The sequence below is a fragment of the Phragmites australis genome, chromosome 17 (assembly GCF_958298935.1).
Source record: "Phragmites australis chromosome 17, lpPhrAust1.1, whole genome shotgun sequence".
Lineage (NCBI taxonomy): Eukaryota > Viridiplantae > Streptophyta > Magnoliopsida > Poales > Poaceae > Phragmites > Phragmites australis.
The window spans coordinates 16,399,470-16,416,767 of NC_084937.1; the positions used below are offsets into that span (position 1 = coordinate 16,399,470).

General features: G+C 40.8%; 1 protein-coding gene and 1 pseudogene across 2 annotated transcripts; one reads left to right on the top strand and one right to left on the bottom strand.

Annotated features, from left to right (window-relative positions):
• Positions 1-17,298, top strand: part of LOC133896918 (probable histone acetyltransferase type B catalytic subunit) — a 98,316-nt pseudogene that overhangs the window by 23,027 nt on the left and 57,991 nt on the right.
• Positions 1,891-9,745, bottom strand: LOC133897191 (probable LRR receptor-like serine/threonine-protein kinase At1g51810). Of its 2 annotated transcripts, none has more exons than XM_062337826.1 (13): positions 9,631-9,745; positions 8,989-9,532; positions 7,650-8,131; positions 5,967-6,105; positions 5,774-5,845; positions 4,933-5,004; positions 4,793-4,861; positions 4,492-4,655; positions 4,130-4,392; positions 3,906-4,032; positions 3,093-3,161; positions 2,793-2,982; positions 1,891-2,564 (listed from the first exon to the last, which is right to left on the bottom strand). In XM_062337826.1, exons 1-13 carry the CDS (start codon positions 9,701-9,703, stop codon positions 2,180-2,182), a joined length of 2,649 nt encoding a protein of 882 aa, XP_062193810.1. In that variant the 5' UTR covers positions 9,704-9,745; the 3' UTR covers positions 1,891-2,179. The 2 variants fall into 2 exon arrangements, with proteins under 2 accessions (XP_062193810.1, XP_062193809.1); XM_062337825.1 differs by having other exon boundaries at positions 4,468-4,655.

Genomic DNA, 17,298 nt, shown 5'->3' on the forward strand with positions numbered 1-17,298 from the left:
CCTGCTGTTCAATATATGATCTTACTCCTCTGGGGCTCCATAAATATTGGGATTGATTTATATTTCAATTCCTAGATTGTTCGACTTGAACTCCAAGGTGCTGCTGCATTCCTTTATTCTCGTCTGTTGCCGCTTGTTCTGCTTCTGGTTGAAGGTAACTGAAGGCTTCGAAATATAGTGGTCAGCTTTACTTGGAACTCCTATTTTCTGATATCATTACACTCTAGGCATCTGGTAGTGAAGAAGACAACACAGGAGTCATCCGTTTCGAAATTTCAATTGCTAGGCTTTGCCCCTTTTTTTCGTTACCCTGATAGCACTCGCTTGCGGATCAGCCAGGTTGGCCCTCTTACGGCTGTGCTTTCTATTTATTTCATGTATATGTTGTGGTTGTCCAATATTTAACCATTTTCTTTGAAGTCATTCCATGGTGTTGCTAGGTTATATTTTCTGCTGTTGCACCCATGGGCAGTCTGTTTTTTCAGATGTTAAACTGACTTTGACAAAATTGCATAAATCAAATATTTTGGAAAGTAAATAAGGGTTCTGGTTTGCCATGGATGTTTTTCCTGATATGGTTTTCTTTTGTTTTCACAGACACTGGTATTGCCACCTTATCAGGGTGAAGGCCACGGTCTTCGTCTTCTTGAGGCAATCAATTCTATGATTTAACCATAGAAGACCCTTCTGATTACCTGCAGTACATACGGTCGTCCATTGACTGCCTTCGTCTCCGCACGATTGAACCAGTCAAGCCTGTTCTTGGTGCTTTGGTCTCGTCTCTGAAGGAGGCCAACCTGTCGAAAAGGACTCGCAGCTTGAGGATGGTTCCACCAGCTGACCTGACCGAGATTGTCCGGCAGAAGCTGAAGGTCAACAAGAAACAGTTCTTGTGGTGCTGGGAAATTCTGATCTATGTAAACCTTGATTCTGAGGACCGTAAGAGCATGGACAACTTCAAGGCCACTGGAACCAACAGGAAGCGTTTCGTGCAGATGCCAAGTAGTTTCAACGAGGAGGCATCCTTTGCTGTGTACTGGACGCAGGAAGGGGTGGACGCAGATGACCAGACAGTTGAGCAGCAGCCAGAAGATCAGAATTTGTTATTACACTGTCAGAGTGGTAGAACTAACACGAAGCTTGTCACTGAGTAGATTTTGTCGCGGCGGATTATTATGCCTCCAATTCTGGAACATTTGATGAAAATGTTGCGTTCTACTTGCCTAGCAACCATGCCAAATCTTGAAATATTCCTTGCAGTAGTGCCTGTGGCACCTCAGGCTTGGATTGGATTTTAGCGTAATTGGTAGCCTGAACCTCAATGCTCTCTGTGCGCCAATTCCTTTTCCTGTTTCCTTCGAGAGCTTCATGTTTTCAAAACATAGGAAGCCGAGGAACTTCAAATCAAGTTTGTACAAATGAAAAATCAACCATTGAAGTCTAACCTCGAAATTATATATCATGTAAGAGCACAACCTGTTCAAGCCTTAGGTCGTTTTCACATGTAAGAACGGTAAGTAGCTGAACATCCCCGCACCTCTGCACAAACCTTGAGCACATAATCACGGGCGCATGCTCTCATCTGCCCCAACATGACACAGTCACAGACACAGTTCATCGAAGCAATTTTTTGATCATATTAGTGGTCCAAGTTTGAAAATTTTGGTTGCCTTTTTAATACGAAAATAGTATACTCAGATTGTCAACAAAATGAGCTTGGAGTTTCTGGGTAGCTATCTAAGCAAACAATACTGCAGCAATTCAACTAGTAGAATACAACAGCACTATATGCATAGGCAGCATGAATATAGTTGTAACATGGTAGCAATAAGGCAGGGATCAAAGGAAAACACAGGAAATCAAATGGAACCTACTTACAGAGACATGGAAAAGGCATAACCTTTTCAATACTTGCTTCAGATTAAAATCAAGCCTTTATGTTGTTACAATTATGGAATATAAACATGGATAATCCAAAAGAAACTAAACAAACGAACATAAAAGCATGGGATTCTCAAAACCTTTGCACACACAAGTTATTGTAGATTCAAAACAATGCACAAACATACACTAGTGTGCCTTCACATGACAAATCGTTCATCAAAAAGCCCGTTGTAGACTTGTAGCAGAGACCCATCAACGATGCATCAAATAGAGGTACAGATACATGCAGACAGCTTCATCTTGCCAATGGACCAAATGTGGACACCATAGCTGCTATATCACTCCTGAGGCTACTATCCTTGTCGCGAGCTTCCTCCAACGCCAGGCTCTCCTTCAGCTGTACCACAATGGCGGCCATCGTTGGCCTTTGAGCAGCAGAATCCACCGTGCACATCATAGCAATGTCGACCACCTTCCACATGGAACTGATGTCGTAGGCACTTCCGAGCCGTGCATCAACAACAGAGCTTACGTCGCCGGTGATGATCCTCTGCTTAACGCGCTGGACGATGTGGCCATGGCCAGGCACCATCGGAGGCTCGCCGGTGGCTACCTCAAGCAGAACAACTCCGAAGCTGTACACATCGCTGCTCTCGGTGAGTCTTCCAGTGAGGTAGTACCTGAAGAAACAGCAACAAGAACGTTCAAGAAAAACAGAACACCAAACAAGCCTCATCCTATCAAATCTAAAAATTTCATGAAAAGGAAACCATGTGGCATGTAATGGCACCAGTTTTATTAGTTTTCTTTCATGTACTTAGCAAATTCTGTTGTTTACGATGCACTCATTCAAAAATAAGTACATGAAAAAAGTACAACCAAATTAGTATGCACAAGGAGAGACATACTCAGGGTCCATGTAACCAGGTGTGCCAGCTGCAGTGGCTGATATGTGTGTCTGAGCATCGTTAAGATATGTTCTGCTAAGTCCCAAATCTGCTATTTTAACTTGCAGATTTTGACCCAAGAGAATGTTGCTGCTCTTCACATCCCGGTGAATTATTGGCGGGCTGCAACCTTTGTGCAAATAATCCAGACCTATATATATATATAACAGGAATGCCAGAAGATGAAAATGAAATAGAAGAGCATATGCCAGATTTGCTTTAGAAAAATCTAGTTTGCTTTGTGTTTTTAGTGCAGCATACCTTGTGCAGCTTCAAGCACTACTCGCACACGTGTTCCCCAATTCAAGGTTTCAGCAACACCATTTTTACCTTCAATGTTTTAACACAAGATAACTATTTAACAACTTCACATGTCAATTTCAGCAAATTTATGGAATGTTTCTCTATTTCTAGTTTTTCTATGCAATCTTTTAACGGAATTGGACAACTTAATAATCAAAATAAGAGCGACCCTTTATTATTATTATTGTAGCTATAGGGTAGAGATAGCGTCAATTTAAGAAAAGTTTGTCCAATATCGGTTGGGATAGTTTGGACATATCTAACAGAAAACTCCAGAGTCACCTGTGCATAGCAGGATCCTAAGACGTGCTAATATTGTAAAGAAAGGCATGGGTCGACCAAACTTAATATGAGAGGAGTCTGTAAAGAGAGACTTGTGGAATATCTCCAACAACTATCCATGGATAAAAGCGCATAAAAGTTAGCAATCCACTTGCTAGAACTATAACTTATGTGTCAGTTTTCTTGTATTATTACTTTTACTATTATTAGTACCTTTATTATTATTATTATTGTTTTCTTATCATCTTTTTAGTTGGATCATGTGAGTTTCATCTCTAACCTACTCAACATGCTTGGGACAAAGGTTTTGTTGACCCTTTGACAAGTTGAGTATATACACTAACTGAAGTCATACAACAAATATATAAAAGTCACTCAAGATGACCTCTCAGGTCCAAACCATGCATAGATATTTCAGATGCAATTTTTTAAAGATCACATATTTGACTAGGACTTTATTAATACTCAATAAGTTTGCAATCGACAAACCTCTCAGATGGTCAAAAAGACTGCCCCGAGACATGTACTCATAAACCAGTGCCAAATGATCCTTCTCCAAACAGTAACCAAACAAAGACACTAGATTCCTGTGATGCACCTTTGTCAAGCTCTGAACCTACATAACAAAATACAAACCACAGGAAAAATATATTAATTGCAAAATTAGATTTCTAATGCATCTCGAACTTTTCTAGGTAACTTAAATTTGCTACCTCAGCCAAAAATTCATCAAGTCCATGTGATGATGATTCAGAACGCATCTTGACAGCAACCTCGGTATCGTCTTCTAAACGGCCATAGTACACAAGCCCAAAACCTCCTTTCCCTATGAACTGTTTGAAATTATTGGTGAACTTCTCCAGCTCCTTGTATGTGAACCGGCGATTCTCAGTATTTGGCAGGTGGTCCACATGAGTTTTTGTACTTGCCATAGCACTCTCACGTGGTGGATCTCTTGTGGGATCATGAGTGGAAACTGGATGAACAAGTATCAGATATATAACAGAAACATCAAGTATAAAAAACTGAAAATATGAATACATGTCATTACAGGATAGGACAAGAGGATGCCCACCAGTAAGCTTTCTTTTCTCTCTCCAGATGAAAAATGCAAGAAGAAGCAGAGCCACTACCAGGACAGGAACCACTACTGAAATAGCTATGACAACTGCTCTGTTTTTTGACATACTTTTTGACGTGCTTATTGTTTTGTCACACATATGTCCATCAGACTCATATCTGAAATTGCTTAACACAATCAGGTCCGGGTTTACTTTGGAGGAAAAAGTCTTAAACGGTCACTTGTTTGAAAGAGACAATCTAAAATTCAGAAGTAGATTAATGAAAAAATAAACATTGAGAAGAAAACCAGAAACCTGAAGACGAGTGATCCGGTGTAATTTTTACATAAGGACTCGCCACTTAGATGGTTGCCAGACAAATTTCTGTAGAAAGTGAAATGCGATAGGTAAAGTCTCTGGCTAGGTAATAGCATGCAACAAATGTATCAACTTACAGAACTCGTAGGGAGGGCAAACTTGTTAGGGAATCAGGTATTGACCCGCTTAAGTTGTTATAAGACAAATCCCTGAAATATTTGCACAACTACAGTGAGCAAGCCCAGAAGTATATAAGCATTTATTTCAAATTATACATGAATGGAATTTGACTAATCTAGGTTTTATCATGCTGTAGCATGATTTATGACAATTACCCAATTGTTAAGCTAATCGTAGGGGATAAAAGCCTCATAGATGAGTTCTTGGGAACATAGTCGTGACAAATATGCTGTGTTTCATCAATTAATTTTCTCATTGCATTATGCCCATTTAAATTTGCTGGAGGCGTTTGATCAAAAGTCAAAACCATAGAGGAAGATACATTAAAGATTGAGAAATGTAACCAAAAAGAATGATTTAATTTGCAAATTGGAAAAGATGACCACACAGTTATGCCAAACATGCCGCCATGAAAGAAACATTCTCCTACTGTAATCTCATCAATTCAATTGGCAACTACAGATTTTGAAACCAAATATACATGCACCGAAATGTGGGGTGATGCGTGTTACCAGATTAAAATCTAGCAGAAGTCGTAAGTACTATCTCTTCAACATAAAAGGTTAAGCTTGGGGAGAGTGGCGATGGTATTATAACTTTACAGAGGCCAGTAATTAGGATTCACTCAAACAAATCTCTAGACTGATTCAATAAACTAACTTATTAGCTCAAAACATGTAAGCCGAAGAAACTGACTTATTGTGATCAGAGGTAGTAGAATGGGATCCTCATGGAACGTGGAGGCTGGGGATATAAATAATCAAAGCAGAGGACATTAGCCCGTTATCTAGCACTTACAAATTTTCGAGTGCTGTGAGCAGTGTAAAATTCTTAGATATTTCACCATGCAAAAAGCTGTTGGAGAGATCTCTGCATGAGAATTTGCAATTCAACAAAAATCAAATGCACCAATAATATAATGGAGACTGGAGAACTAAAACACGTAAGAATTGCGAGTAGGACCTTCTAAAAAATTGTTTCAGATACTCACACTGATGTAATCCTCGTAGCTCTATCACTTGTATTGCTGCATTTCACGCCTTCCCAAGCATATTTGGTTGGGAAACATGGATCACCCATCCAGTTTTTCTTCACTCCATACTCGAGTTTGATAGCCATGATGGTTTCAACTAGCGTACACAAAATATGGTCAGGACTATGTTTGAGAACTGAGTGTAATCATCCAGATTCATGATTTCTCAGACCAATTGCATATACAAGAGAGGAAAAGAAGAAAAAGCAATTCAAAGTATAATATTTGGCAAACCATTTTAACACCCATGCTTCAATAGTCAAGACCCAGTTCAGTGCGATAACCTTAAGCGACATTTGATCGAGCACATTGAGCACAGAGATGGGAGTAGGGTATGGCGCATCAGGTGGGCGTCTGCAGTCTGGTGCTCAAGAGGAAGGGCGCGGGGAACAGGGGAACGGGGCTTAATGACGCAGCTCGTCGCCGCCTCCGTGAGCTGGAGGGTGAGGCCCTTGCCGCTCCTCGTAGCCGGAGGGGGCGGGCGGTACGCCGTCATCACAACGAGAGGGTCCACCATCCACCAGCACCACGTTTGTGTTCTCTTTTGCTCATTTGTGCACGGCCATAGAATTATTTTTTAGAGGAAGCACGGCCAAGATAAGCCCTACCTCGTCAATTTAGGCTATCATTAGAACACATAAATTTTACAAAAATATTGCAGAAATTCCCGCGTTCCAAACAAGACTGATTATTGCTGATTTGTCACCTACTTATTGTAAATGATGTGAGCGCTAATCTAGAACGAACTACTTTGCTCTAGGAATAATAAAAAATGATATGTGAACATTCGCTGATTATTGTTCATGCCTGCGGGTAAACAGGCATGTCCACCGCGGCGAGCATAGTGAAGATCTTCATCTGCTTTCCCGGCCGGCCGGGCATGGTAGGCACTACCTTGCCCACAATGTCTCATCGCCATTCTTAAACCACGAGAAAACCGGCTCCTAAATGGGTCTCAAAGTGATCATATATAACAATGGACACCTCTAAATATTATGCATCTTTAAATTAATTTGAAAGTAGTGAAGTACACCGCTATCTTTTTCTAGATTTTTCCGTGTGGTTTGGTATCCGTATGGAAGAGAAAAGTGATTGCACCTAGCCATCACCCCTTTGGTCTCCAAAAATACCAGAACCCTATTGGAAACACCTGTTAGTGTCTTTTCACTGGGTACCTACCGTTAACATAAGCGTGAGTATTTTCAGGAAAAATTTATATACGTGTGATAGAGGTTATACTCATGGGTGTGTAAGTGCAATATATATGTGAAATAACGGCATGTATGTATGTGTGCTTTTCTTATAATCAGAAAAAAGAAGAAGGCTAAACATCCCAATTGTTGAGACGAATGAAGATATATAGATTTTGTTTGGCAGAGTTTCAACTCTGAGATTTATATTAGACTTAAAATTTGTAGGATAAATAAAATGATTTTAAGTATATATTTTTAATCTAAAATAAAGATAAGATGTCTCAACCAAAGACTATCATTCTGTTCGCACCTCCAACTCCAATAATTTATGGAGCTATGAAATGATCTGCTTAAAAAAATTTAGAACTAAAACTCTGCCAAATAAACTTATAAATTCTCTTTTGAAGGTATGTGTGAGAGTGAGAGGGAAGCCGGAGCCTGTGCTTACAATCTTTAGGAAATGTCATAGGACTGACTGGAATGAGATTGTAGATCTCGAACGCATTGATCATCGGGGGCAGTACGGAGGCCGCGGTTGCTTCGAGGGTAATGCTGTACTTGCCGTCTGTAGCCCTATAGGATTCAGTGGTGTACGCATAGGAAGCAGTCAGGAATAAGGGGCTGTAGGACTTCATTTTTGGTCCTGATTGATTCTCGGTGAAGTAGATGTCAAATTGTCGGAGCTGAGTGTTCTGAAAGTCGGCAAAGTGCAGGAACACCATAAAGGAGTACGGCTTCCTGTACTCTTGCCATGTCTTGACGGTGAGCACCGTGTCATTGCCGGCTGCCTCGACGGCCGTCTGGAGAATGGGCGAGGGCACGGCAAAATTTGTGTTCGGCTGGATGGTCAACCCGGTCGACAAGTTCTTCCAACGTGGGCTAGCCACACCCATTGCCCACCATAAACGGTCATATGGATCATCGTTATACCTGAATGAAATATAAGAAAGTTATATGATAGAAAGTTAGATGGTAACACCAAAAAACTTGTACCTCTCTCCTGTTTTATTTTTAAGATTTTGATGAGACATTTGAGATATACTCTCTTCATTCTAAATTCGATATTGTTTTAACCTTTAGAACATAACACAAGACAATAATTAGGCTATGTTTGTTTGAGCTTCTGTTAGCAAGCTGAAACAAAAAACTAGTTTTGTTGACTTCTAGTTGTAATTTCTAAGAAGCAAAAGTAATATTTACTATTACATAAGCTTGAGAAGTCGAAAGAAAAAGTTTGAATATGTTTGTACTAGAAATAGATTTATAGAGAAACCATAGCTTGTAGAAGTCCAAATAAACGTACCCTTAGTTCTTCCACCCATGACATGTATTCCTACCTTAATTGCTCCCATATCTATTTAATGGTACTCAATCACCAATCTACAACACCCATTCAATTCAAATTTCACTTTTCAATAGAATTTAACATGAACTTTCATGAGAAACAACACACACAGAACCTAAAACGTCATTTATTTTAAAACAAAACTAAGTTTCTAAAATGTCATCTATTTAAGATCAGATAGTAGACGTTTTGTTTATTTGAGGAAAATTGGTATGCGTTTCTTGACTTTATATTAGTTTTTCTAGTTACAAAAGTATAGTAATATGAAAGTATTTTAAACGACAAAATTAGTAATATTATTTTTGCGTCCAATCTTTTTATTTTGAATATATGGGTTCAAAAATTTAATTAAACGGATTCTGGAACGTTGAATATAAAAAAAATGGACGTGGTATCTGTTAGACCAATTCCTTTGCCCCCACAGCTGGAAGATCTAACATACCGGGTAAATGAAACGCCCCCCATGTCACGCCGATCATACATGGACATGATCAGGCCGGGCGTCATGGGCGGGTAGAGCGCGCTGGGGAGCGACCTGAGCTCCAGCATGGACACGAACGGCGTGCCGCGGCCGGTGTTCACCAGGCACACCGGCGTCCAGCCCGCCCACGCCACGAAAAGCGCCTCGTATACGTAGCTGCCGTCGGCATCCACGTTAGTGGTGTCCCAGTAGTTGCCCCCCAGGTGGAGGTCGAACTCCACCGACGAGCTGTTCTTGCCGTCGTAGTTTCCGTACGCGAACCCCGCCCGAACCAGGTACCTTGTCCCGGCCTCCGTGGGGAGCGCGTAGCAGTTCCGCATCACACTGGTGGACGGGAAGCTCCGCAGCGTCTCGCGGTAACGGTACCGCGAACCCTGGTACACGAGGGCCACGCGGTTCTCGCCGCTGTCAACGTACTGGCCGTCGGAGACGTAGAAGATGCCTGTGTATTTGTCTGTGTAGCCGCTGTACTTGTCGTCCAGGCCGCAGTCGATGCTCAGGAAGCCTGAAGATTCATGCACGAGCGATCAATTCTCAAGTAAGAAGTATCTCAACTTTGCGTAGATGATACACATATACGATCGATGCACTGAAGCGAGGAACCTGGCTCCTGGCCGACGACGACATGAACCGCCGGGGCTAATAGCACTAGTAAAACCAAGAACACCAACGCCATTGAGAGTTTGAAAGACGACGAGCAGCAGCACGATCAACTAGCTACCGGCCAGGTCACTTGCAATGGAGATGCAGCTCCATATTTATAGAGCTTTTTCATGTCAACATTCCTTAAAGAAAAATTTCCCTTTGCCCCTCATGGAAGCTCTGTTCTCCATTTTTATCCAAAATGTGTTGGTCTAATTTTTTTTGTAATAGCACTAATTGGGCATATATTTGTTTTTATTACCCATTCCCGTTTCATTAGGAGAAAAGAAAAAGAGAGAGGAAATTTTACCCCTCATTTTTTGCATATGACAAATTTGCTCCTCTCATAACCTGATTGTGGCCTTCTCTCTTCTCCAACTCTAGAGTGTATAGCCACCACCAATAGCTGCCCGACCGTAGTCTCCATGTTTCGTGAAAGTAACCGAGGAAGGTTGCACACTAAAGAAACCCTTGTGGAACCTGCGAGGTGCTGCTGTCATGCAAACAAGGCACTTCGCGGATGGAGGCTCGTTCTCATTTCTTACTGCACGGTCACTCTTGGTTTCGTTTGCCACTTCTGAGGCTGTTATGGTAGTGAACAGGTGAGGTAAACAAAGGCGCGAGATTGAAATCCTGATATCCTACAATATGCAAAATTGGAGATAGAGTTGACATGTCATCTAAGGGTATTTTGGTCGGAAAGTCTAACGAGCAAAATGGTGGTTAACGATATTTGACGGGGGTGTAAGTGAAAAAATCCTAGCAAACTAGTGATGATACAACAAAGGATATCACATTTTTACGTGGAGATTGAAGAATGTTGCCCAATTAGCAAGTGGCGAAAGAAAATTCTTCCCTTGCTTAAGCGGTTATCCATTATCCATCTTCTGTTGACCGTTGTAAGATATAAGTATATACAAGTACAATGAGCTAGCTTGACCAATTAATAATAATGACTAATGCATTTATGATGATGCAATGCTTCAATTTAATCTAATACATGTACTATTCACATATATATATATATATACACACACATATATATACACACACCAATTGCATCACTTTAGCAAGGAATTATACCCGACTAAATCTGGTTGAGTAGTTGACATTATTGCAATCTGAACCTTTCTTGATGCAGAGAAAACAACCAAACAGTGCTCGTCATTGGCCATTTGATGAAAATTTAGTAGCTGTTTTTAAGCCCCAGCTGGCTGATTTAGATGTGGAAAATTTAAAAGGTGGCATCACAACTCGTAAATTCTACAATTTTTTTTTTGAGGGAATAAATTCTACGATTTTGATAGCAACGTCTTGGACCGAGTTCGTAGGATTGGGAAAAACTACGATTTCGAAGAGATTGCCAGCATGCACATCGCTTTCCTGTTTTGTCTCGGTGGTGGTGAGGCACTTTGACACTATTATCGTAAGGTTATTTTAGAAATTTGATTTTATTTTTAAATAGATGTTATTTTAGGTTTTTAAGGTGATGTTTATATTGAAGTCTATTGAAAAGTGGAGTTTCAATTTAATAAATGTGGTGGATTGATGGCTTATACGTCATTGGTTGAATATTAGAGAAATCGAGAGAGGTAAATATATTATATATGAAAAAATTCATTTCAAATTTATTCCATATGCCGAAGGCTAAAACGACATCTAAAAACGAATAGAGATAGTAACATATATTACGACCCATAGAAATTGTTCGATCTTTTTCCCTATTGTTTCCAACTTAAAGTAAGCAATGTATCATGATTAATTGTCCCCCAAAACTAATACCCCTTTCCATGGTAATTAGATGGTTTCAATTTCTTAACTACTTCTTCCATTTCACTATGTTTATGTATATCCTTACGAATTTCTTTACAAGGGTTTGACAATGTTTATGCACCCACCTTATATAATAGTTGCTCTCTTGTTTTAAGATACTTTAAATGCAAAGTGTGGCTTTGAGAGGAGAAAAATCAATACATGTAGAGCAATTAAAGTAGGTTTCACATAATTATAGTGGATTTAGTGCATCCATTTGCATTGATTTATTATTTTCTTAGTCTGTGCACAACTTGCGCACGGTAGGTGTGGACAAATATATTGAAATGGAGGAAGTATATACAATGGAGCATTCTGTTGGATAATGCCCAAAAGCTAGTGTTTTGGTCTGATACAACTCTATAAGATGCCTAAATATGAACTAACCCTTGTACTTGTAATCTGGAGTATCATAACAAGATTTGTTCCATGTGGTTTCTTTACCTCCGCATTGAAAGTGTTTTCAACGTAAACCCGCTCATGTGTCTGATTCCCCAACAAATGGTATCATAGCCTGATTTCTCATCGTTTGTCACCGCACGCCACCCAGGACCCGCGATTCGTTGTCATGTTGCCTGGGATCCGCATCGTCATGTGCGCTCCTAGGATTCATCCACGGTTCGTAGCGCAGCTTTACGACTTTGTCCCCATAGACGTGTTCTTGCCCGATTCATCCGGAATCATTGTGCCTGTTGCATCTACATCGTTGCCCGATTTTGCGCGGGTTTCATCACAGCGTCATCTAACTTTGTGTTGCATTCACACACTGCCGCTTAGGTTTCTGCGCTGTCAGCTCGACTTCGTGCCGATTTGGATATCCGTGTTGTCCATCCTACTTCGTATCGCGCCATGTTGAGGCGTTGTCGCTCGGGTTTTCGTACTGTCCGCCCGACTTTGAACCACTATTCGTCCGACTATGCGCTCTGCCCTATGCCTGTTGCGCATTGAGATCCTGAATTTTACATCGCCGGCACTACACCTAACCATTTTTTAACACCGTCACCACCTCCAGATTTTGCGCCTGCGCCGCCGCCGCCGCCGCCACCGGACTTCACGCCGGTTCTCCCTCACTATCGCCGAGACTTGCTCTCGTCACCAGAACCGGTTCTCCTTAGCACGTCTATTTTGTACGCAGGCTGCCACAAAAGATTCCTAGATACAAGAGGCTCCTCTGTCTCCTCAGAAAACGGAGGTCATGCTGTCACGTGGATTGTTGGTGTGACGAAATCAGCAACAGATCAGATCAGCCACAAAGTTCTTCTGATTCACCCCTCGGACTGCGCAGACAGATCGGTCTGTTTTTTTGGCTGTTATTGCTACGCGCGCACAGAGGATCGTACCAGGAAGTTATTGGCTAAAATTGCTTTGCGCAGAAAATTTTTTGGCTAAAATTGCTACACGCACCCAACCATCGTACCAGGAAGTGTGCGCTGAGTTTTGTTTTGGCCGTAAATTGCTACATGCACCCGCAACATACTATAAAGGTTTTTTTTTTTGTTAGAACCTACCATATTTCTTGGTCAGAAAATTTTCTCCACCCCGTCATCCGCATAATTTGACATTGAGAAACTTGATAACAAGATTAGTTTTTCCATATGGTATATTTAGATGAAAGTTGTTCTTACATAGGTAGATGGACAAAAGGTGAAAAGCCACTTCAAATGACAAGTGGGAGGAATTGGATGAAAAAGTGCTCTCTAATACTAAGTTCAAACATTATTTGGACTTAGCTGATATTCATGGCGCTTGATCACCCTTCGGAGTCTCGGAGACAATTTCTTCATAGACATCTTTATAGGGTTTTGAGTTAATGGGAGGTTTGTTGGATAATGCCTCAAAAGCTAGAGTTCTAGTCGGATATAACTTTATAAGACTCTTATAAATATAGGCCAACCCATGTACTTATAACTTGGACCATCATAATAATATTTAATCTTTGTTTGGCTTTTGAGTCTAGGCAATGTTTGTTGGATAATGACTCAAACACCTCAGGGCTACTGGTTCTATATGAATAATACAAATATTCCTAGTCAGATATAACTCATCAAGCATCTATAAATATGAACCACCCTTGTACTTGTAATATGAGACTATTACTAATAAATTTGTCTTACGTGGCATTTTACATCCTCACTTGAGGGTGCTTCCATGTAAATCCGTGCCACCCATGTCCAATTTCCTTCAATTGGGAATCTCTTGATTCAAAACATCAACAAGGGATCTGAGGTAGCTTTTATTTTACAAACTCAAACTTTCGACTACAAAATTCAAAAATTCAGAACAAAAAAACTGTCATCTTGGTGTTTACAAAACTTTAAGTTTGGAAATGAAACTTTCAATTGGGGGAGATCACTATAAATTCCAATGTTCAATGGGAAAGGAATGGAAGTTTCAAATTAAAATTGAAACTATGAGTCAAATTCTCGAAATGGCTCTACCTTGATTCTAAAGTCCGAAGTCTGTGACAAGCCTTGTTGCCAAGGGAGGGAACATGGAGTTTGGCGTTGCCTGAACTCTAAACAAATAAAACTGGAAAAAACTTGGGTAGTGTACAACACAACAACAATATGCAAAGTCAACCAGTGAAGTCTAGTTGCGGTGACAATAAGAAATCAAAAGCACGAACAATGGGAGATGGAAAAGAAAAACCATCAAGAAAAAAAAAACCCAATAAGGAAAAAAAGTCAAAGGACACAAGCTTTCCTATCCTTGCTTCAGAGCTCTTTAAAACCTTAGATCTCTGCCACAGAAAAGATCACAAGAATTAAATAGGTCAGCTTAGTAGCTCAACGGGCCCTGGAGGGGGCAAGCGAGGCGGCCACCCTGAGCCCCAAAACCCTGCCCCCCTCCTATATAGGTATACATGTATAATATTTATGACCCAACAAAGCACATAAATCTAAATTCCAATTGACTGGCCGCAGTTACATGATCATACATGGGCTTTGGCCTTTGGCCAACTCAAAAGAAGTAGCTTTGCTACTTTGGTTTCTTCACATCAAGTTAGTAGCAACCTAAATTAGCAATCATCTCGTGCACAAAGAAGTCGATGAGATCACTTCCTCTTGTGTAGTATTGCCTGCTTTGTTCAACGGCAACTATATTCAGTGATGGACATAGTGACATCATCGACTCAGTGTAATCCATAAGGACCCTAATCGGTGACTTGGTGACTTGGTGATCAATGTTCACCGTTTGTAGACCCCAATCCGCCTATTTTCATCCCCTCATTTCCCACTAAAATAAAGGTATGTGTAACACCTAACTTGACGCATGATCCTCTTCCTCCGGTTGTCCCCAACCCAAGCTTTAAGGTTGCCCACCCATTGCAGATTTGCAATAAGCCATCAATTGATGGGTTTGGATACAAATTCTTTTGAGTTCCATGTGATAATTGGTAAGATTTCTAGACAAATTTGTTAGTGTCTTTAAGTTGATTCGATGCTTTTATAGATTTGCACTATTTTTCAACCGCTAATGGTTTTTTTTTCAATTTTTAGCATGCTCTTGATATCATGTCTTATAGATGAGTTGATAGAATCACATAAGGGATCCGTTGACAAATTTTTAGGAGTATTACGGGCAGTTCAAGGAACCCGGATGAGTTAATGATAGTTGTTGTGAAGGAACAAAATAATGGGAATTCAGAAGACTAGGGCCGTGTACAAGACAATATTGATAGCAATGAGCATCGACTCTACCTTGCAGCAAATAGAACGTATAACGAATTGCTTTGACAAGTACATAAATGAAGGGTTTGCTTCTAGTATGATCATTTCCAAAGATAGTGCATCTGAAATGGGTGTAGAACTATCATTTTCAGTAAAGCATTGTGCTCTTAGAAAGAAACAATTTGATGAAACTGATTACAATGAAGGAATTATACAAGCTGAGAAGGCTTTTGAAGTTAATTACTTTTTGTTTATGGTATATGACAAACACTTTATTGAAAAATAGATTGAAGAACTACAAGCATTCAAAACTATATTTGGGTTTTTACTGAGCTCAACAACCTTGAAGTCATTGGATGACATTGAAGTGAAAGATTTGAACGCTAAATTTGCAAATACTTTCTCTCTAGATGGTTGAGTTAAATAATCTAATGTCTAAGTTAAGGGTTATGCAGTTGACTTTGCCATATAGGTCAATGTCTTCTATGGAGATTTTTTAGTATGTCAGAGAAACATATTGTTATCATTATGTCTCTATTACTTATTGAATCTTATTTACTGTGCCAGTGATTACGGCATCAGCTGAAATTAGCTTTTCAAAGTTGAAATTATTGAAGAACTATTTGAGATCCATAATATCTCAAGAAAAATTAAATGGTTTGGTAACATTATGCATTGGGAAGAATTTGCTAGATGAGATTGATATTGATACCATTATCAATGACTTCGCATCTAGAAATGTTAGAAGAAATTGTTTAAAATGAACTCTAGAAAGTGTTTAATTTGAGCGTTATTTTTTGATACACTTTAAGTGTTTATCAGAAAAAAATTTTTAATACACCTAATATTATATTTATAATTTATATATTAATTATTTTTTAATGTTTCAATTTAATTAGGCCTAATTTTAGTTTTGCCTTGGGTCATAAAAATCTTAGGGCTGTCCATGTCCAAAACCTTACTGCTTAATTGCATGCACACAGATACTGGCTTGGCATGGGTGTTTCTTCTAATATGGTTTTCATTTCTTTTCACATATACTAGTATTGCCACCTTATCAGAGTGAAGGACACGTCTTCATCTTCTTGAGGCAATCAATTCTATTGCACAATCTGAGAACACATCTCTACTATATTGTTGGGGATCATCTCCTGCCGTCCCCGTACCCGAAGACAACTGCGAAGTTAGTTGGAGGTGCTGCGGGACAACTGCTGTGTTGTTGCATCTTCCATAACCGAATTGGCGTATGCGAAGACTGATTTGCCTCGACTGTTGGGCGAAGCCCCAATTCGCGTCCCGTGCCCTTCGCTCAGTGCGAAGACAAGACCAGGCCTTCGCCAGGAGGCGGCGAAGGCAGCTCGTCAAGAGGTCGGACGGAGAGAGCTTCGATATCCTTCGGTTGGGAAACCAGCTGGACAGTGGGCCCAATTGTCATGGGCACTGTTGTAATTATGGGATCATGCTTATTTGTACTATATTACCCCCGGATATTCCGGGAATGTAGCAGGTTAGGGGGTAATATGTGTAAACCGGGTCCGTGAGCGCCGGGTACGGGCTATAAATAGAGCCACAGTGTAAACATGAAGGGTAACCGAGACTGTTCTACTTCCAGTACACGTCACCGTAAGGGGCCTTCGTCAGTTCCACCCCCGAAGGCCCATCTTGTCTGGGACTTCGATCCCAACAGTTGGCGCCGTCCGCGGGATCGAACCCACAAAGGCATGCCACCGAAAAAGAAAGCGAAGCCACCTGGAAGAGCGGAGGCGCTACTAGAACTCCCAGCCACAGTCGGACCTTCGGCTGATAGAACCACTCCAGCGGTACCAGAATTAGGAAATGCCTCAGCTGGGGGGGGGGGGGGGGGCTTCGGCCGCACAAGACCAGCATTGCGAAGTTGACACAGCGTAACAACAAACTGCCGATGGCCGACATGACGACACACTACGGGTGGACGCGGAGCAAATGCCGATCATGGAGCCAATAGATCGCATTCGCTTCGATGTTCCAGAAAAAGAAGGCGAAAGAGGGCGAAGCGAAGAATGGGAGGAACTAGGCGACTTCGCCGAGTTGGAACATGATGAAGAAACAAACGAAGAACGAAATGCTAGGCTAGAAGCTGAGGAGTTGGAAAGACAGATTGCGCACA